This window comes from Onychostruthus taczanowskii, unplaced genomic scaffold, assembly GCF_017590055.1.
Source record: "Onychostruthus taczanowskii isolate IOZ18803 unplaced genomic scaffold, ASM1759005v1 scaffold81, whole genome shotgun sequence".
Taxonomy (NCBI): domain Eukaryota; kingdom Metazoa; phylum Chordata; class Aves; order Passeriformes; family Passeridae; genus Onychostruthus; species Onychostruthus taczanowskii.
The window spans coordinates 462,964-483,950 of record NW_024506002.1 but is presented as its reverse complement, the minus strand read 5'-3'; the positions used below and the strand labels follow the sequence as shown (position 1 = coordinate 483,950).

The 20,987-nt window shown below is 59.5% G+C and overlaps 2 protein-coding genes across 3 annotated transcripts; one reads left to right on the top strand and one right to left on the bottom strand.

The window, feature by feature from the left end:
• Positions 1-1,056: 1,056 nt before the first annotated feature.
• On the bottom strand, positions 1,057-6,873 carry UTP14A (UTP14A small subunit processome component). 2 transcript variants are annotated; one of them, XM_041424398.1, is made up of 14 exons: positions 6,798-6,873; positions 6,489-6,553; positions 6,233-6,297; positions 5,978-6,120; positions 5,719-5,874; positions 4,716-4,835; positions 4,359-4,453; positions 4,153-4,276; positions 3,993-4,070; positions 3,203-3,551; positions 2,634-3,052; positions 2,056-2,243; positions 1,889-1,988; positions 1,057-1,568 (listed from the first exon to the last, which is right to left on the bottom strand). In XM_041424398.1, the coding sequence occupies exons 1-14, from the start codon at positions 6,855-6,857 to the stop codon at positions 1,185-1,187; spliced, it is 2,346 nt and encodes a 781-aa protein (XP_041280332.1). In that variant the 5' UTR covers positions 6,858-6,873; the 3' UTR covers positions 1,057-1,184. The 2 variants fall into 2 exon arrangements, with proteins under 2 accessions (XP_041280332.1, XP_041280331.1); XM_041424397.1 differs by having other exon boundaries at positions 2,634-3,551.
• A 1,400-nt stretch (positions 6,874-8,273) lies between these two features.
• ZDHHC9 (zinc finger DHHC-type palmitoyltransferase 9) lies at positions 8,274-20,919 on the top strand. Its single transcript, XM_041424372.1, has 10 exons — positions 8,274-8,337; positions 8,694-8,987; positions 15,655-15,815; positions 16,357-16,515; positions 17,336-17,473; positions 17,647-17,695; positions 17,962-18,064; positions 18,192-18,295; positions 18,409-18,574; positions 19,309-20,919. The coding sequence occupies exons 2-10, from the start codon at positions 8,821-8,823 to the stop codon at positions 19,411-19,413; spliced, it is 1,152 nt and encodes a 383-aa protein (XP_041280306.1). The 5' UTR covers positions 8,274-8,337; positions 8,694-8,820; the 3' UTR covers positions 19,414-20,919.
• Positions 20,920-20,987: the final 68 nt, after the last annotated feature.

Sequence of the window (20,987 nt, the reverse complement as noted above, 5' to 3'; positions counted from 1 at the left end):
TCTCCGCTTCCTTTCCTTTTTTTTTTTTCTTTTCCCCAAGCAACACAACCGTGGCCCCATCACGGGCCAGCGCCCTCTGACTGCCCGGCCCCGGGTGCTGCAGGGGCCAGAGGCACTCGGGATGGGTCCCCGGCAAAGCTGCCGCACCTGCCCCACGTCAGCTCCCAGTCCCGTCCCAGCCTAGGAAGGAGCCTGCGGCAGCCAGGGATACCCGCAGTCTGCACGGAGGGTGCCTGCGCCCCGACCCCACGGAACGACCCCCGTTTCCTGGTCTGACCGAGCTGCAAAGGAAAAGGGTGACCCTGGGGACAGGCCGTGCCCGGGGCGGGCTGCAGTGCCAAGGTGGGAGGAGGCGTCCTTGACACGAGGGACATGTTTCCTGGGATCAGCAGCAGCTCCGGCTCCTGCGCTGGGGCCGGGAAGTGTTTCTCCAACTAGCGCTGAGCATAGGCCACGTTGTAAGTGAGGGGAGAGGCCTGGAGGGATCCCTGCCCTCCCAGGGATCTGTGCCCAGTCTGTAAGGCTCTGGCACATCCCTCCACCTATACTGAATGCCCTGAGAGGCACCTCACTGTCACACTCCAAGGGCTGGCTGGGCACAGAGCATGGGCCTGGAGGTGGGCAGCAGGAGTGGGGGCTGCCTGTGGACAGAGCCAGCTCCCAGCACGTGCAGAGCAGCAGAAGCACCTGACAGCCATTTCCAGGTGATCAGGTTTATTAGGGCTATTAGAGTAGGTACTTTGGGAGTGCAGGTGGATCTGAGAAACACCCCCGAGGCCAGGCTCAGCATGACAAGGTGGGGAGAAAGCCCCTTTGGCCAACATTTAAAGATCTATATAGGTACAAAAATGTGGATGTAAAAGACAAAAGGACAGGATGTTCGCAGCTATTCCAGTCTCTCACCATGCTCCTAGACGTGCTCCACTATGAGATCCTGACCAAGCTCATTTTCAACTCAGCCAAAGCACCCGACCCTGCATGGACCCCAGGGACAGGATGGAGGGCCCAGCCTAGCCCTGGACACTGCCAAGGCAGCCATGCAGCCAGCACAGGAAGGGCAGCCCTGGGTTTTATTGCAGAGAAAGAGGTAGAAGGAACTGGACAGAACCAGGAGCTGCTGCTCCTCCGCTCACTCCAGTGTGAGCCCCCAGGCTGCAGACACAGAGCTACCATGCTCTGCAGTGTCAGGGCTGCACCTTCTTCCCGGGCACAGCCTTTCCCCTGGACACAGCCTTTCCCCTGGACACAGCCTTCTTCCCAGGCACAGCCTTCTCCCTGGACACAGCCTTCTTCCCGGGCACAGCCTTCCCCCTGGACACAGCCTTCCCCCTGGACACAGCATTCCTCCGGGGCATGGCCTCCCCCCCAAGCCTGGCCCCGCTGCCGGGGGCCGTGTCGGGGACGTCCTCGGCCGAGATGGGCTGGATGATGTGGCCGGGGCGGGTGATGACTCGGGGGGCTGTCAGCTTCTGGAAGGCACGCTGAGTGTTCCACGTGGGGCCCACGGGCGTCCGCATGCTCTGCTCGAACTGCTGGTGCCGCTCAAAGGGGAAGGGCAGCTCGCTGACCTGTGGGGACACCACAGGGGTAATGGCCCCAGCCATCCAGCCCAGCTTTTCCAGCCCATGCTGCTCCCAATGCTCACTGCTTCTCACTTGTCCAGGACCCACTCACACTCTGCTTCCCTTTCCGCTGCCAGCAGAGCCCAAGAGGGCTGGAACAACCATCACCACCAAGGGAGCAGCCCTGTACATCCCTCCTCCTGAGCTAAGCATTGGGCAGGGATGACAGGCAGGGATTGCGGACGTTTTGGGAACGGATCACAGGAACGCCCCAGGCTTGCCCAGGTGCTCTCATGGAGCTCCCATGGAGACCAGGTGTGCCCCACCTGATGTGCTGCTGCGTGGATGTTGCGCTTCTCGCTCATGATGACATGGGGCAGGTGCTGGTCCTTCCGTGGAGGCGCCGGTGGCGGCTTGATCAGGAACCTGTGGGCAAGTGAGGGGTCAGGGCTGGCATGGGGCTGGGCACAACCCTGAGCTCTCCCCCACTCACCTCTTGACCTTCCTGGCGCTGGGTTTCAGGCCTGTGCCGCCCCACTCGCCCCAGCCTGGCAGCACCAGGTTCACCAGCTGCGGCTTCACCGCCTCCTCTGCCTTGCGCTTCTCCCGGCGGAAGTCAGCAACCACATCATCCCCAGCAAAGGCCTCCGTGATCATCCCACGCTGCTCGATGCCACCCTCCTGCACGAGGACAAGACACTGGGTTTAACGCTTACTGGGGGAATTGGGAGAGATGGGACAAATTGGGAGGCACTGGGAGAGGGTTTGTGGGTACTGGGGAGAGTGGCAAGAGGGTAAAAGTTACTGGGCATTACTGGAAGGGGTTTGGGGTTACTGTAAGGGGGTTTGGGAGTACTGGGAGTTACTAGCTTGGGGCTTCTAATTACTGGGAGGAGGTTTAGAGTTACTAGTTTGGGGTTACTAGGAGTTATTAAGAGGAGGTTTGGGGTTACTGGAAGGGAGTTTAGGGTTACCACGAGAGGATTTGGGATTACTGGGACTTCAAGGTTTGGGCATTACTGGTTGGGTGTTTTGGTACTGGGGAGCATGGGAGAGCCACGTCCTGCTTACCTCCTCCTCCAGGACCACAGGCAGGCTGGGGCAGACCATCTCCTGGGGCTTCCCATCCAGCACAGCCTCCAAGTTGATTATCTTCCTCTTGGCTGGTGCTTTCTTGGTATGTCTGTCCCCAGCTCTGCCTTCCTCCTGCTGCTGTGCTCGCTTCCCAGCACTCAGGGCTACCAGCTTCTCCTGCTCTTCCACAAGCTCCTCCTTGGCCAGACTCTCCATATCCTCCATGGTCTGCACATGGCGCAGCTGCTCCGAGAGCAGGAGCTGTTCCTGGGCCTGAGGGGGAGGCTCCAGCCCTGCACTCACCAGCTCCTCAGCACAGCCTGGGGGGACTGGGCTGTCCCCCAGCTCCTCAGCACAGCCTGGGGGGACTGGGCTGTCCCTGGGCTGCTCAGCACCAGTGTCAGTCTCATCAGCACCTACATGATGAGGGTAGAAATGGTCACTCCACAGGGCAGAGAGAAAGGACAGCCGCGTGAAATCACCCAAAAGCTGTCCCCAGATCCCCCCTCCTTTGTCCAGCCCCGAGCACTCCCAGCCCAGCCAGCCCTGGGCCTCAAGCTCCTCACCATGGTCTTTGCCGTGCCCCTCAGGGCTCCCTGTCCGCTCCCGTCGCTTCTGCTCGAAGTCTTGCAGCAGAGCTTCTTCCTCTGACAGCTCCTCTTCCTCCTCCTCCATCTCGTCCTTGTTCTCCACAGCACCAGGCACTGTGTCATTTCTTGGACACTCCTGTGCCTCAGGCTCCGGGGCCAGGCCACTGGGCTTGCCCAGCATCCAGGGATTAGCCCCGCTGGGCGTGGGCAAGGCTGTGGTGTCCTCCTCGGGCACCTCACACAGCTCCTCCTCGGGCGGCTCCACCCGCACCTTCTGCATCAGCTCCTTGTTCCTGGCCAGCTGCTCCTGCATGGCCTTGCGGGCCTGGGAGGCACCGAGAGGCTCTAACACAGGGCAGAGACAACATTCCCAACCTTCCCTGCCCACCCCAGCCTACCCCCCTTCCCCAAGCAACGCTGAAGACCCTGTCATGGCATTCCAATATGGGATTATAAGAATAAGTGATAGAGAGACTTTATAACGTGGCTTGGAGGGACAGGACAAGGGGGAATGGCTGCACACTGACAGAAGACAGGGATAGCTATGATATTGGGAATAAATTCTTTCCTGTGAGGGTGGGGAAGCCCATGCAGAGATTGCCCAGAGAAGCTGCAGCTGCCCCATCCCCAGAAATGTTCAAGGCCAGGTGGGCCAGGGCTTGAGCAATGTGATCTAATGGAAAGTGTCCCTGCCCATGGCAGAGGGGTGGAACTCGATGAACTTTAAGGTCCCTTCTCACCAAACCCTTCTGTGGCTCCATCTCACCTCGAGGTCATACTTAGCCATAATGGCCCTGGATCGGGCCCATTTTCCCTTGTTCTGGTGCTTAAGGCTCATCCGCTCCTGGGGGAAGAGAAGCATCACATAGAGCTCCCCAAGGAGCAGGGCCCTCCAAAGGGGTGAGGCAGAGGTGCCAAGGCAGCACCTGCATCCTGAGCTGCTCCAGCTCCTCCAGCCGTGCCAAGGCGGCCACAGGGTCGGATTTGTGCAGCTGCTCGAACTCCTTCAGGGCCTGGCGCCTCCGGCTCTTCTTGAGCACGCGGTGGTACCTGCGGCACAGGGGCGGCTCAGGGGCTGGGCAGGGCTGCCCAGCCCCCCAGCGTGCCCAGCCCAGCACAGGCACAGCCTCACTTCTTGCTCTTGATCCGCTTTGCTCGCCGAGCCTTGGCCTCATAGTAGGACTGCACTGCCCGGGCCTTCTGCAGCTCTGCCCGCCGGCGCCGGGCCTGCCAGGGAGCACGGGGTGAGGGATGGGGAGCAGGGGGTGAGGGATGGGGAGCAGGGGGTGAGGGATGGGGAGCAGGGGTGAGGGATGGGGAGCAGGGGTGAGGGATGGGGAGCAGGGGTGAGGGATGGGGAGCAGGGGTGAGGGATGGGGAGCAGGGGTGAGGGATGGGGAGCACGGGGTGAGGGATGGGGAGCACAGGGTGAGGGATGGGGCCAAGGAAGAGGCCCCCAGAGCCAGGGCCCAGCGGAGAGAAGCCTCACCTCCTCCAAGCTCATGGCCTGCACTGAGGCCATCTCCTCTGGTGTCAGCAGCGGGTCTGTGACAGGCTGCTGTGTCTTGTGGAGCAATCCAAAGATCTCCTGCTCCAGTGGAGTTCGGGCCTGTTGGGACAGTAGATATGGCAAGAGGATGAGGAGAAGTGCAAGGGCCAGTGCTCCCATGGATGTCCCCATCCATTCTCAGTGCCCCCACATTGGTCTGTGGAAGGCACAGAGAAGCATCCCCGCCTTGGGGGACTGGGTGGTCATAGCCCCACTCATGGGTCCCACACCACAGCCCTTGGGCACTCTCCCAGCCACATGGCCAGGTGAGGGCAGGTAGAATTCCTCCCACATTAAAAAAATGGCCCCCCAGCTGCCAGGCAGCTCTGACCGGGGGGCACCACACAAAAAGCATGGAGCAGGAGTTCCAGGCCACACAATGCCATGTCCCTCCAAAACAGAAAGGGACTTTTGGGCAGATCAGTGTGAGTGACAGGTTTGTTGGGAGTTCAGCAGGGGCTGCCCCTCCCTCACCTGGGCATCTGACAACTCCCAGGGATAGCAGTGGATTCCTGCCAGCAGCACAACCCCACAGGAACTTGCATTCACAACCAAACACATCCCTCTTTTGTAAGGAGCGTTTCCAGACATGCAGGATTCAGCAAACCAATCACCTCTGCCTCAGCACTTGTGGCCAAGGGACAGTCCCATGTGCCTGGCCCTGAGAGGCTACAAGGAGGAGAGGGGACAGGCTCCAAACCCTCTGCTCACAGCTTACCTGGCTTGTCCCAGATGGAATTTACACACCTGCTCTGTGAGACGAACACAGACTGCCCTTCTAACCTTCCCAAGCTCAGCGGGCACCTGCCCAGCGTCACTGCCAGGCTGAGCCTGCCATCACTGCCCCAGCACAGCCAGGAGACATCGACCTGCCCCAGCTGATCCTGGAGCCACCCTGGCCGCACCCCAGAGCCACCCCGGCCGTGTGAGCCCCAGTGGCCACCTTCCACGCCGAGGTGACTCTCTCCAGAGGGGTCACGGTGGCGATGTCCTGCCGCAGGGGGAACACCAGCTGCTCCGCGCGCCGGTTCTGCAGCACCACCTGCTGCCACTTCCCCACATCCTTCGAGGTGGTCACGTAGGCAGCCTCCCTCACCACCTGGAGGGGAACAGGACAGGCAGAGAAAGGTGATGCCGGTATCAGGGAGGAGCATGGGGGTGCTGGGGGCTCAGCTCAGACCCTCTTGGCTCCCTGCACTCACCCTCTTGGCCTCTTCTTTGCTCAGTGGCAGCTCCACCGCCGCCTTCCGCTTCACTCTGGCCAGCTCCTTCCTCACACTGCCCAGCGTGGATTTGGGATGAATGGGCTGCAGCAGCTCCGACAGAACCAGCTTTTCCCCAGCACCTACGCAGAGGTGTGTCACTGCCAGGTGAGGGAGCTGTCCCAGCCCTCACAGTGGCTCTCGGTGGGCAGCGCCATCCCAGATCCCCGAGCCCTGCCCAGCTCCCTGCCTCACCTTTGCAGGTGACATTGAACTCAGACACCTGCCCGCTCGCCTCCGAGCGCTCCGCCAGCTTCCGCCTGCCAGAGAGAGACAGAAAACAACCCCAAAGGTTCCTCGTATCCCCCGGGTGCTCTGGAGAATTTGGGGCCGGTGCCGAGGGCAGGGGCCGAGAACCGTCTCCCCTGCCCCCCTTCCTGTGCAGCCTCTCGCCACGCGGCTGCTGCAGGAGCCCCCGGGCCTAAACGCGGCACGCCCGTACCCCACTCACCGCTTCCGTCCGGACAAGGCGCTGATGGCCTCCAGGAGCTGCCGGTGCCGCCGCTCGCCATCCTCCTGCCACACGGCACACGTGGTCACAGACCCAACCGGGCAGAGCGCGGCCGCTGCCACGTGCTCCCCGGTGCCCCCACGGCACCGCCCGGCCGGGTCCCGGGCCCGACATCCTCCACCCCACACTCCCGGCCAGGCCACGCCGCCCTCCGCTGCGCCCATCCCGACCAGGAGAGCGCCCGGAGCCCCGCAAATAGCGGTGGAGGCCGCTCGGAGAGCCCGTCGCACTCCTTCCGGCCCCGCTCACCCCCTCCTCGCTCTCGCTGCCGCTCCCTGCCGCCGCCGCTGCCGGGTCCTCCTCCGCCATGGCTCCGCACGCCGGTACTGCCGCAAAGCGCCAGCGAGTGTCGCGCCGAGCCCTCGCGCCCTGCCGCAAAGCGCGCCCTCATGACGTCCCGGTTGCCATGGCAGCAGTCCGGCGGGCGGGGTGGGAGAAGCGGAGGGGACCGAGGGGGGCCCGGGAGGGACCGGGGCACGGAGAGCGCCGTCCCGGCCTCGGACGGCAGCCGCGGGGACGCCTCCCGGGACGCCCCCCGTTCGCCAGGCAGTGGGAGCCGGCGGTGCCACCGCGGGCCAGAGCACCTCAGAGGGTTTTCGGTCCGTCCGTGACCCTCGTCGGTGCCCCCGGCCGCAGGGACTGCAGAATTCGCTGTTTCCCCCCGGGACGCGCCAGTGCCGTGGGCTCGGGGACGGAGCTGCCGCACCTACGGTTCCTCCCGCCCGGCCGGACCCCGATCCTGGGAGCATTTTTGGGTTGATGGGGTCCAAAGGATCGTTGGAGCAAATACACGGAGTTCTCAGCCACGAAGCGGTGTCAGTGTGTGTCACTGCGCCCGCAGCATCCTCCTCCTCCTCCTCCTCGTCTTCCTCTCTTCCGTCCCGAGCTGGGCGCACAGGGGGCTCGGGGCAGGAGGAGAGGGACATCGAGCTGTTCCCCGGCTGCTCCTGTCTCCATAGCAACAACCGCGGGAAAAGTTGTGTATTTTCCCCCCGGGTTTGACGCTCCGGGCCCTGCCTTTGCTGGCAGCCACGTGCCAGCGGGAGCGCTGTGTGTGGGATTCCAGGGAGGGCTGCGGGGCTGGAATGCCAGGAGCCCCGAGGCGGGACTCCAGGGATCGATGGCATCCCGGTGGCAGGATGCCGGCGATGGGATGCAGGTGGGCTCTCCGAACCCACGGTCTGGGGGTGCAAAACCGTGTGAAAACTGTGCGAAATGTGCGGATGGGGTGGGAGGAGAGGGGCGGGGAACCGACGGCGGGAGCATCCCGTGCGCTCCCCGCGGCGCTGGGGTTCGGAAGCCCGGTCCTTGTGGGCATCCGGTGAGAGAAAACGAAAAAGAGGAACGAGGGGCGGCGCAGGTCGCGCCCCGCCGGGGCCTGCACCGGGAGGTCTGGCGGGAGCCGCCGGGGGGCGGGGCAGGGCCCACCCAGAGCGCCCCCGGCCCCGCCCTCGCCCCGCCCTCCCTTGTCCGCACTCGGGCGGGGCCAACCCCGCGGAGTGACAGCGCGCACTGCCAACGGGCCGGCGAGAAACAGCGGGGAGGGAGGAGTCGCCGCGAAGTGACAGCACTGGTGACCAATGGAGTGGCGTGAAGCGGCGCGGTGGGAGGAGCTGTCACGGACTGACAGTGCACGAACCCAATGGGAAGGCGTAAAGCGGCGGGGCGGGGCGGAGGGCGCGGCGGGACCAATGGCCGCGGCGGCCCCGCCCCGTTCGGGCGCGGGGCGTGGCGGCCTCTCCCGGCGCGGTGGGAGCGACCGGCGCGGCCCGAGCGGCACCGGCACCGGGTGAGCGGTGGCGCGGGGCCCGTCCCCTTCCCTTCCCTCCCTTCCCGTCCTCTCCCGTCTCCTCTCTAACCCTTCCCTTCTGCTCTCTCCCCGTCGGCTCCCGGCACGCCCGCAGAGCCGGGGCTGCCCTGCCCTGTGCGGCCCGGCTCTGCCGCGTCCCCTCCCGGTGCGGAGCCGCCCAGCCGAGGGTATTCCTGGCCGCGCCCCGCGCCCCGCGCCCCCTCCCTGGTGGATTCCCGCGGCAACGCCCCTCCCGGGCGCGGGGTTTCCATGGCGACGGCGGCCGCCGCCCCCCGTGCCGGTGCCGCCGCCGCCCTGGTGCTGACCGAGCGCTCTCCCCGTTCCCTCTCCCGCAGCCGCCGGCCCAGCCCAGCCCAGCTCGGCCCCGCGGGGCCCCGATGATGCTGGGCGCGCGGGCGGCGGAGCAGCAGCAGCAGCGCCCGAACGTGCGGCGGCCGCTGCCGCCCCAGTGACGGCCCCGCCATGTCGGTGATGGTGGCGAGGAAGAAGGTGGTTCGGAAATGGGAGAAGCTGCCGGGCAGGAACACCTTCTGCTGCGACGGCCGTATCATGATGGCCCGGCAGAAGGGCATCTTCTACCTGACACTCTTCCTCATCCTCGGCACCTGCGCCCTCTTCTTCGCCTTCGAGTGAGTTCCCCGGGGACCCCGCGGGGGGTGGCGTGGGGATGGGGATGGGCCCGTGTGCCCGGGGCCTTCGGGAGAGGGAGGGCAGCCTGGCACGGCGCAGCCTGGCGGAGTGTGGCTCTCCCTGTCCACATCTGCTTCCTCACCCTCAGCAGACTGACCCTGGAGGTTTTGAGGGGAATGGCCCCTGCTGGAGCCCTGCTTCCCCGTGGGTCACCTTCTGTCTGCGACTTGGCAGTCCCTTGTCCCGAGTGTTCCTGGCTCCAGGACAGCCGGAGTGCAAGGGTGCTGCTGCTGCAGCCCTGGGGCACGGCCTGTGTCTCTGCCCGCAGGGGGACGTGCAGCCCCCACATCAGCCCCACCAGGGAGCTGACCCCAGCTGGAGGATTAATAAGGAGTGAGCTTGGGGGTCCTGCCAGTCTGACCGGCCCCCAGCCCCAGGCTGCACTGCAGCTGGAGCCATGCTGGTATTTGGGAAGGATCCGACCACCCTTTACATCACTTCGGCAGCCTAAAGACCTTCAGCCAAAACCTTTGATCCTGATGAAAAAGAGGGATCTGCCCTCTCCCCTCAGCTCTCCCTGGGAGCTGGGCTGTGGAGTGGGGTAGCCTTAGACTAATTCTAAAATCAAAAAAATCGAGCAAAAAGGGAAAAGTTTATGTTTGTCTGGGCTGATGCTGTCGAGGGGGCAGGACACCCCGTTTGGCTGGCTAGAGGATGAACTTGGATCAGCTAAACAACTGGAAAACTTCCCTTCCTCGGTCTCCATGGGCATGTTTGTGTTCCGGGGCAGCAGAAGGGCTGGAACAGGGTCAGATAATACAAAAGGTTGCAAAGGCAAGAAGAATGAGTGGAAGGACCTGCTCGCTGGCTAAGCCCTAGCTATTCCTGCAGTTCAAAAAGCCCTCGGCCGAGATGCTGTCCTTCTCAGCATCGTTCCTAAGCCAGGGAACTTGTTTCCACATTCCCTAGCCCAGCATGTCTCTCCCTAGTTCCCTGCCCAAATTATCCCTGGCTCAGTCTGAATTCTGAGGTACCAAGTGACACCACTCTTGGTTTGATGTTTGGGGTTTTTTCCATCTGAAAAATGGGGCTGAGCCTTCCTGCCTCACAGGAAGAACTAATAAGTGTTGCTGCTCCAGAAACGCTTATTGCTGCACCAGAAACACTGATTTGAGGTTTAATTGCTCTGGCTCCCTGTGGATCCTGTCCGTAGCAGAAGAGTGAACCACATCCCGCTCTGCCATGGTTGTGCTAAGGCAGAGTGAGCCAAGGCTGTTTTCCAGACCTAGGCTGTGGTTAGTCAGGAATGTGACTGGAAATTCCTTGAGAAGCCCCTTTCCATGCTCTGGCAGGCAGAGGCCTGTGGAGGAGTTGCTTGCACCAAGACATTCAGGCCGTGCCTAGACCTGGAGGGTGGACTCTGCAGGGAGAATGCTGCTGGGAACAGGATCACCTCTGGATTTTAGTTAAATCATCTGAGGGAGATAAGGAAAAGTTTGGGAAAATCCAAGTACCCATTTGATTCTTTCAGTGCAGAACACCTCAGTGTTTTTTTGTTTGGAAGAGAGAGGGTTGTTTTGAACTTTTTTTGGGATTTTTGAATTTGGGATAGGGATGAAATGTTGCCTGTTGGGGAGCTGGAAACACTCCCCAAGGTCTCTGTTTCACTGATCAGGCTGAGATAAGCAGCCTGGCTGCTCAGGAGCCCTGCCTGCCCTGCACGTGTAGGGAGCCCCGGGTGAGGATCTCAGCCTCGATCTTTCACTGCCTTGTCCGTTTGTCTCAGTGTTTGGCAGATTCTTTAGTGTTTGCATGGAAATTCCCGGTTTCCCCCTTAAAGCTGGTGTCTGGATTTGGAGCGCGGCAGCCGGCGGTGGGCGGAGGAGCCTTTCCCTGCTGCCCGCTCACTGCAGGCTGCCTGTGCCGTGCTGCCTGCTCCATTCAGCTGAATCACTTGCGCAGTCACACCTTGTCTGAGCACGGCTCCGGGGTGCCTGGAGCCAGGATCTGTCTGGCTGCTCGCCCTGCGCCGGGCTGGGCGATCCCGCTGCTCCGGGCTGCGCCGGCTCCACTCACGGCTGAGGCCGGTGGGGACCGGCACCCACGGCAGGAGAAAAGCCACAGCCCTTCCTTCCCGGCCCTGGAGCGATGGCCGCACTTGCGGGGCTGCTGCTGGTGCTGTTTTTCCTCCAAGTTTCCCCAGTGCTGCCAGCTGCTCCGCGGTGTCCGCAGGCGAGCGGGCTGAGCCGCCCCGGCCTGTGGGTGGGAATTTCTGTGTGCTCACCCCCCAAACCGCAGCGCTGTGTCCTGGGGCTGGGGAAATCTCTCCAGCCTGGAGCAAACAGGAGCCAGAGGCTAACAGAACTCAGTGCTGCACCTGAGATCCGACTGCTCCCTCTTAGATAAGGCAGAGGCACGGAGCTGTGCTGGCTCCCGGGAAGGGCTCTGCAGCGACCGACTGGAGTCCTCTGGCCAAGGGCACCTCTCGCCGCTGTGGGAGCAGCTCCGGCTGCGTGGGGCTGCTCCCCGCAGAGCCGAGCGCCTGTGTTTAACTGGGTCTGCTCCACAACACGCCCCATAAAATACAGCTTCACATCCTCTTGGCGTTATTTCAGACTTCTAATGGTATGTCAGCCCTGTGGTTGGGCATTTAGCTGCTGTCTGCTTGAGGTGTTCCAGCATGAGGAGACCAGATAAAGCACTTGTAAAAATCCCTTTAGGAGCTGGGATGATGGGATGCAGTGCCTTCTCTCGGGCTGGGAGTTCCCTTTGCAGTTCCTGTCTCTCCTGAAGTGACTTCCACGCTCAGCTGAAGGGAATGGGATTTCTTTTGTCTCTGGCTTTCCAGCACAAAACTTGACATTTGTAGATGTTAGAGGCATGGTACCACCAGCAACACTGGCTCCTCATGGGAAGGAGCTGCTCTTGGATTTTCCAGTGCCCAGGCATGTTTGTCACTTTGTTTTTCCTACTTTTTTAGCTTTGTAGAGATGAAAATGTCTTTGTTTTCTGATGAGTTGAAAACACCTACACTGCCCTTTTTTAGTTTTGATTTCCAAAGCCCAGAGAGCCAAGACTCGCAGAGGGGCCTCTGAGCTGGCATTACCTCTGGTTAGATCTGTGTCAAGCATGGTCAAAGCTCACATGTGAGTTAATTCATGCTTTTTAATTATTGAAATTTCTCTCAATAGAAGTGAACTTTTTGGTGTCCAGAGTTCAGCTTGTTTCGTTCTTGTTTCTGGGGGAGGTGGCCACTCCTGGGGTTTGGATTGACCTTTTTTTCATATGGGGGCTCCTTCTCAGGAGATGACTTTGCCCTCCCTGCAGCCTCCACATCCTCTGTGGCACCCCCATTCCTGGGTGGATCTTGGGGTGATTCGTCTGTGCAGAGATTTGAGATTTTAGCTGAGAAAGGAGCAATGACATCAGCATAACACACCTGTCTCCTGCTTCAGTTGTGTCAGAAACACATGGTGTGTGCTGACAGTTGATGTGTCACTGCAGGCAGGTGGGAAAAGACTCCAGGGAGAGCTCCAGCCCTGCCTGCTGCTGCTGGGAAGGGCCTGGACACAGTGTTGTGGTGTGGCCGGGCTTCGGAGCAGCTGCTTCCACGCTTACTGCAAACACAGTGGCTGCTAGACACCATCCCTTCCCTGGTGTGAGCACCCAGCACAGCCAGGCTGAAGTGCCCTGCTGAGGGTCAGGCACTGGGGAAAGATACAGCTCTGCTGGCACCCAGAGCAGGCACATGATGTGGCTGTGCTGTGGCTGAGGAAGGTTAAACAGGTGATTTGCAAGTGAGATGTGGGTGAGTGACACTACGGAGCTTGTGTTGAGCCCTGGTGGGCCTGCCTGGGAGATGTGCTGTCCTGTGGCCGTGGCTGCAGTCCCTGTGGCTTTCCCCTTCCTCCAGAGCTTTGCTCAATGTGCTGATTACAACAGACCTTCCCAAGCGGGTGCAGAATAACCAGCCAAACACCGTAACTCATGGCACCTCCCAGCTGCTTCTCCCCCTGCTCCCCATTCCAATGATCCCTTTGTTCAGCCTTCCTGCCCCAGCCCACCCCGCTGTGACGATGAGTTGTGATAGTGCTGTTATTGTCTGCTTTTTGGTGGCAAAATGCTCCAGAGCACAGAAATGGTGCTGGGAATGGGGGAGCAGCATCCTCACATGCCAACAGAGCATCTCTGTTGGCTCTGAGCTCTCCCAAACAAAAGATCTTTAAATGTCTGTTCCTGAGTAGTGAAATTGTCTTAGAGACAAGGCGTAGACTGAAGATACCCCAGTGCTAGTGAGTACCTGAGTGCCAAGTCAGGACCTTGTGTGGCTGCTTTCCCTGCTGTGGACGTGTGCCCTGGAAGTCACCTGAAGAGCGAAGCCCCATCAGCACAGGGAGGGTGGGAGGCACATGGTGGGCTCCACACTGGGCTCCACGCTGGGTCTGGCGATGCAGTTTCACCGTGGTGGGAGCTCCTCTGGCTCTTACCTCTGCCCTCACCAAGGGGCTGCAGACGCCAGCCCAGCTAAGCTAAGCCTGTGTGGAAGCAGGAGGGCCATGGTGCAGCTTTAACACAGCTCATGGATCCATATTTAAACCCACAATATCTTCATGTTGTCACAGCAGTTCCAAAAGCTGTTGTATCAGCTGGACAAGGGTCAGGCTGCAGCCCTTTGGGGCAGGCAGTGTCCAGCTTTTAAAGGAGTAATCACAGAATCATTTAGGATGGAAAAGACCCCCAAGCCCATCAAGTCCTATGACTGGTGACCACCTTGTCAACCAGACCAGAGCACTGAGTGCACTGGAACAACATCTAAGACCTTCCAGGAATGGGTAGTCCATAACCTCCCTGGGCAGCCCCTTCCAATGCCTGACAGCCCTTTCCATGGAGAACCTTCTCCTGATGTCCAACCTCAACCTCCCCTGGCACAGCTTGAGGCTGTGTCCCCTTGTCCTGTCACTGATTGCCTGGGAGAAGAGGCTGACCTGCACCTAAATCCATGTTCCATCTTCCTAACCCCATATTTCTAGCCCAAATGGACTCCAAGGTTTTTGTTTACTTGCTGACTGACTCGCGGCTGTCCCTGGACTTTGCCCTTGCAAAGGAAATGCAAAGTTATCTTAGGCTGCCTGAAGACGATAAGCTCGGCCCTCTGTGGGCAGGGCTGAGCACAGGGATGTTGTTTTGGGGAACGGCAGAGTGTGCAGTGTCTGAAATGAAGGATGTTGGTTTAATACCCAGGCCCTTTGTGTTGCTGTGGGCTTCTGGTGTTGCAGCTGTGACTGAAGCGTGCTGTAGCTTCAGTGTGCAGGCCTTCTGTCCCTGTCACACATGGGGGACAGCGCTGGAGTCAGGCAATGGCCCAGGAAATGTTCCTGCAGTGGGCCTGCAGAGCCTGGTGCTGCCAGCTGGAGCTGGAAACTGCACTGTGTTTGGGGAATCTGTGGTGGGAATGCCATCCAGAATTAAACAGTGCTGTGGAGGTAATGAAAATGGGATGGCAGCCCCCCAGGGAGGATAATCCCTGCCCCTCACTGCAGTAGCCTGATGCTCCCATGGAGAGTAACAGTGGAACAGCAGGAGTCTGGGTTGGATCCATCCCTCACCAACAGGGATAAAGGGTGGATCCTAGAAAGCCGAGTGCCTGAAAGCCTGGGTGCCCAGCTGCATCAGGAGGCTGGGGAAGGGATGTGTGTGAGCAGTGGTAAGACATGGCACAAGTGGTGGGATTTAGGTGGGGTTTCCCTTAAACCGCAGCAAAGCTCCATAGGAACTTCACCTCAACATCAGTAGAGTTCTCTGAAGGAATCAGGGTAGAATACAGGTTTTTTCAGGCCATTATGTCTCTAAAACGTGACTTCTGCCCAGGCCTCCCACACGGCTAGGGCTGCAGCACCCCTGGGGACATGGCTGTGGGTGTCCAGGAGCAACACGGCCATGGTGAGATGAGTCCCATGCTCCCTTTGCATCTCCTCTGTCAGGGGGATCAGCACCATAAACTCCTCGTTGGGCCTTGCTGTATTTATAGAGCAAACAAACCTTGTTCCCTTTTGAGCTGGGAGAGTCTTGAAGGAGGACCCTTTCTGCTTTATTTGGAGCTTTCTGGTCTGTTGTCTCAGGAAAGCCAAAGGAAGCCAAATGTCTTGTTGCATGGGGATGTTGTGCTTCCACAGGAATCCATTCCTAAGAAGTACAGGATGCGCTTAGTCCCAATAATTTGTGTGGTGCGGGAAGCTCCTGCTCTTTAGGGGTTAGCCAGACATTCCCACCATCCCCACAGGCTTCCATGCCTTCCGGCACTCCAGGTGTGGGGTCCCTGACCAGGTCTTGGGTGCTTTTCCCAGTGGTCTGGCCCATCCCTTGGCAGCAGGAATGTAATGGATAAGGTCTCTCCAGCTGCCTGGTTGTGTTTCTGGCATTGCTTAAAATGGGAGCTGAAAACAGAACAAATGCTGGGAAATATCTGTGTCTAGCTGTTGGAAAACGTGGAGATGCTGTGATGGTGCCTGGTTGTGGGAGCTGCCCCAGGAGTGTTCCCCTGTGGTGGTGGGATGTACTGAACAGATTCTCTGCTCCAGATCTAAGCAGCGCTGCGGAGTGCCTGGGCTCTGATGCTGTGCCAGGCAATGAGACTCTGACTCATCGTCTCCTGCCCCGTGTCCGCAGGTGCCGGTACCTGGCGGTCCAGCTATCCCCGGCCATCCCCGTGTTTGCAGCAGTTCTCTTCCTGTTCGCCATGGCCACGCTGCTGAGGACGAGCTTCAGCGACCCCGGCGTGATCCCGAGGGCCCTGCCCGACGAGGCGGCCTTCATTGAGATGGAGATTGGTGAGTGTGAAGTGGCCAGGCTGGTGAGGGCTGGAAAAGCCTCCTTATTTATGGAATAGCTCTAGGTTGCAGTCCCTGCAGAGCTTATCTTCCTGGCTGGACCTCCAAAAGTGAGGATTGCCCCAGTCTGCTGGCTCACTGTACTTGGCCGAGTTTCAAGAAGGCAGCACAATAGACCTGCGTCCCTCTCTGGGAGCTGTTTCACCTGCTGCTTTCTCTCCCATACCTGTGTACATACGAACTCAGTTTGCGCAGAAAGCTTGGAGTGGTCCTCTTGATCCTTCAGGGAGAGAGGAGGTTTGGTGGATGCAGGTGATAACACCCAGCCCACTCTCAACATGCCCATGAAAGCTCTGGCATCCCTTTTCCTGCCTCCAAGCTGCCAGGTTGGCTCTGGCCTGTGTGAGCAGAGCTGCAGCCTCCAGCTCCGGAGCCAGCGGGCTCCGATCCCACTGGTAGGAAAGGCAGGGAAGTAAGTTGTGGTTTGAGGCCTGTCATGTTGTAGCAGCAGCTCCGATCTGTGCCTGGTTCTCTCTGGCAGAGGCCACCAACGGGACCGTGCCGCAGGGTCAGCGCCCACCCCCGCGCATCAAGAACTTCCAGATCAACAACCAGATTGTGAAGCTCAAGTACTGCTACACGTGTAAGATCTTCCGGCCGCCCCGCGCCTCGCACTGCAGCATCTGCGACAACTGCGTGGGTGAGTGGTGCTCAGGCCTGGCCTGGCCCTGCTCCTTGCAGAGGGCCTTGGGACAGGGACAGACCTGCGCCCAGGCTCGTGCTGGGCAGCTCTGCGCTGGTGGAATGTCCAGGCTGCCTCGTCTTGTGTTTGAGGAGCTTGAGGTTTGCTCAGAGCCTGGAGCCAGGTGCTTTCTCTTTGCAAGGACTTCGGCAATAACTGAGTCCAGCTGCTCTGTGTACATGTGCAGCCCATTTTTGAGTCCCACTGGACTCTGGCCTTGTGGGACCGAAGGGTTCCAGTGCAGAGTTGTGTCTCAGGTGACAGCAGCTCCTTCATCAGCACAGAGATCGTGTCATTCCCTGGGGTGCCCTGGTTGTGGTCTTCCTTCTGTGTATGTAACTGGCTCATGTTCAGCATCACTGCTCCAGGCAGAAATCCTGTCCTTTTGGACCCCTTTCCTCCTCTTCAGATTCCCAGCCTTTGAGTGTTTATGCAGTTTCTTGAACCTTCTCCTGATTATTCCAGGGTAAGAACATGGGGACTCCCAGGCCTTCATCTAACCCATGTGCTGTGGCTGTTGTACCCCAGGGGGAGAAGACACATAAGGGGTCAAGCTCAAATTCTATCTTAATGTGCAAAATTACTTACTACAAAATAATTTTGGACTTTCTGACCTCCTGAAAGGAGGCCAGGATATGGGGTCCTGACTGAGCAGAGGTTTGAACATGGCAGTTTATGTCAGCCTGGGGGATTTTTGAAGTGGGAGCACAGGGGCAAGGATCTAGAGGTGGGCAGGGCCGTGCCAGGGCAGTGCTAATTTTCATCTTGGCTTCTCCAGAGCGCTTTGACCATCACTGTCCCTGGGTGGGCAACTGTGTGGGAAAGAGGAACTACCGCTACTTCTACCTCTTCATCCTCTCGCTCTCCCTCCTCACCATCTACATCTTCACCTTCAACATCGTCTACGTAGCACTGAGTGAGTCTGTCTGGAAAGCTGGAGAGCTGGGAGGGACGGAGGGAGGGAGGGAGGGAGGGAGGAAGGGAGTGGGGCTACAGATGGTGGTGTGAAACCAGAGTTAGGGAGTGGGAAAGGGAGCTGGACTCAGTGGGATGTTCCAGGTGAAAAAATTCTCGCTTTTTGTATTGCAGAATCTCTGAAGATTGGGTTTCTGAACACATTGAAGGAAACCCCAGGGACATATCCTTCCATGGTCACAAGGGCTTGACTTCTCCACAAATGGGGGTTAGTGGGAGCTGCATTGTGGAGTGGCTGCTTAGGCCACTCTGAGTCTTTCCAAGCATTTTCCCCTGGATGACAATGTGGGGAGCAGTTCCTTGGCTTTTGGGAAGAGAATAAAACAGAAAACAGTGGCTAGGAGAGGAAGATAAGTTGGTGTTTGTGGGGGCAGTAACAGGTGGGCTGGGCCTGCTCTTGGGCCGTTCCCAGTCCTTAACTGTTCTCACTGTACTGGAGGTGCTCATCTGTTTCTTCACGCTGTGGTCGGTGGTGGGGTTAACTGGGTTCCACACCTTCCTGGTGGCACTGAATCAGACAACCAATGAAGACGTAAGTAGAGCCCTCCTCTGAGCTGTCGCCGTTTCTCAGTGTGTCAAGGCTGTGCATAACACAGGGATCTGGGGGCTGGTGCAGGGTGGCCTTGGAGTAAACCTGAGCTTGTGCCCAACTATTTCAGATTAAGGGGTCCTGGACTGGGAAGAACCGTGTGCAGAATCCCTACAGCCACGGCAACATAGTGAAGAACTGCTGCGAGGTGCTCTGCGGGCCCCTACCCCCCAGGTGAGCTCTTGAGGGGCTGCCTTGACCTTTGTCTTCCACCAGCACTTCTGATGGGAAGAGAGGTGGGATTTGGGGAGACTAGGGTCTCTGATGGCATGGCTGTGTTCTTGCAGTGTCCTGGACAGACGGGGCATCCTGCAGCAGGAGGAGAGCACAGCTCAGGAGGGGTTGTGCCTGCGGGGACCCGGCACGCAGGAGCCCCTGGCCACGCAGGGCCTTGGGCAGGCCCAGGAGGGTGGCATGAAGCAGCAGGACGGCAGCATTCCTCCCCCCAGTGCTGTGAGTGATTCCGCCTGGGAGCTGGGCGGGCTCTGGGACAGTGGAAGAAAGCTGAGAGTGTGACTTAGGAAGGACAAAACTACATGGGGGGCCATGTGAGAGGCTGCTGCTGAAAAGCTTGTTTGCTCTGACCCTGGAAACCAGCATCTTGGTTTCCTTGGATTTCCTGAAAGGAGGTCACAGCTGGCTGCAGTTTTGGAGATCAGTCCTGCCATGAGAGCACTCAGGAGCTGTAGCCCATGGAGCTCGGCGGGGCTGGAGAAGGCTGAGAGGTTGCAGACATCTTGTTCTGGTGCTGAGTGTGAGCTGCAGGGCTGTCCCTGGGATCTCCATCTGTGGAGAAAGCTGTTGTGGCCCTGAGCAGCCTGCTGTGTGTTTGAAATTAGTCCTGCATTAAGGACAGTTTAACAGGAGACCTCCAGAGTGCCCTTCTCACCTAAATTATTCCATTAACATGGTGGGAAATGGCTCGGGTTGCTCCTGCTTGGGCATGAGCTGCCCTTCTCTGGTGGACACAATCCAAGACACCTTCTGCTGGAGCAGTCTAGTGCTCCAGCTCTTCCTGAAGCTGCTGTTTTGCCTATTGGGAGGCCCCTGGTTTGGTTTCTCCTTTTCCCAAGCCCAGCTGAGACTGCTGCTAGCGGAGCTGGAGGCGGTAGCAGAGCGGCGGGCTCTGTGTGCTCGGGCTTTGCGCTGGGGGTGTCCCTGCAGGTCACTCTGTCCCCTCTCTCCAGGTCCCTGCGCCGTCTGTGAGCGACACCGAGATGCCAGAGGAGAAGCAGCAAACGCCTGGGGAGCTCCCGGTGCCCTCCCTGGACGCTGGGCGAGCGGAGCACTAGCATCTGCTTGGAAGGGAGAACTTTGTTGTTTTGTCTAATCAAAGCTGGAAGTGGTGGAGGAGAGGAGAAGGGCTGGATGGCAGGCACCTGATTCCCCATGGCCATTTTGCTTTAGTCATTACTCGCCGCGGTGCAGGCAGCGCTGGCCTTGCGCGGTGCTACAGGACAGCGAGCGCGGGTAGCACGCCCTGGTCACCGTGGGGCACTGCCAGCAGACCTGGGCCAGCCTGCACCCTACTGCTGAGGAATCCTCAAGGAAGGGGAAAGCAATGGTGGCAGCAATGTCCTCTCTCCCCTCCTCCCTCCTTCCTCTAATCTGTTGCGTTGTTTTGTGGTTGGCGTGGCAAGGCTTGTCAGGAAACGTTTTGGTGCCCCAAGGACCCAAACAAGTGGGAAGGAGTTCTGCTGGCAGCAGTTTTTACGTAGCTGTCTTCCTGTGCTCCTTTCTTGTGTGATGTAACGAGGCAGCAGCTATGAGGGGACCCTCCTTCCCATCCTGCCCTGGTGCTCACACCACTCTGGGCTTCGAGGGAGGGAGAGGGCAGCCAAGGTGGACAGCTGCAGGGAAGGGTCTGCCTGTGCCACTGGCTCCTGGCTGGTGTTGGGGCTGCATTTGTTGCTGGGTGTTTGCACTGAGCCCTCCCCAGCTGTGGCACAGCAGCTCTGCAGAACCTCAGCCCCAATCTGTGTTGTGTCATTGCATCCCCACGTCCCCCCCATGCCTTGCTCTGCTGTTCTCAGCCATCCTGGACTGCCTTTGAGACCCTTGGATCTTCGCAGGATTGTGCCAGCTGCCCAGGGCTGGGCTTGTGTGTCCAACAGAGGAGAGGCTGGGGGGATGGTTGGGGAGCTCTGTGCTGTGGCAGGGCTCCCCCCACTCCACAGTCCCTGTCCTGCGCTGGCAGGACCCTCACACCTCTGGGATCCCCGCAGAGGTCGCTGGTGGAGGAGAGGCCATTCGATGTGTCCCTTGTCACAGAGCTGGGCAGGCTCCCGCAGGTGTGTGATGGCTGCCGGAGGGCGTCCCGCCGGGCCAGTCCCGTGTCCGTGATGCTCCTGGCTGGCACTGAGGGGTGTGGTGTGAACGTGGCACCGGCACTGCCCCTCTCCCGCGGTGCGGGGCCTCTTCTCCCGGCTGAGAGGGCAGAGCTGCCACAGCTGCTCCCAGTTGGAATGTGGCTGGGAAGGAGCCTCGACTGCCCTGCCTGGCCCTCAGCCAGCCCAGCTGCATCCCGTTCCATCCTCCGGGGACAGGGCTCCTGTGCCCCACCCCGTGGGAGTTGCCCCAACACGCTACTGACCCAATCTCCAATTCGGTGCGAAAGTGTGTATTTTGGCTTTGCTGCTCCCTGTTCCACAAAGTGTGTGGAGTGCTGCCTGCCAGGACCTGCCTGCACGGGTCAGGGTCTCCAGAAGGAAGGAAGGGGGTTGGGTGAGGATTGGGTGTTCTTTATTTTTTTCTTATTTTTTTTTAATTTTAAAACAATGAAGGAAAATTAATTGGTTTGAAAATGGCTGAGCTGTAGCCCCTGCGTTTCTGTGCTGCCCCAAGCCAGCTGCCTCTTCCCCCTCCC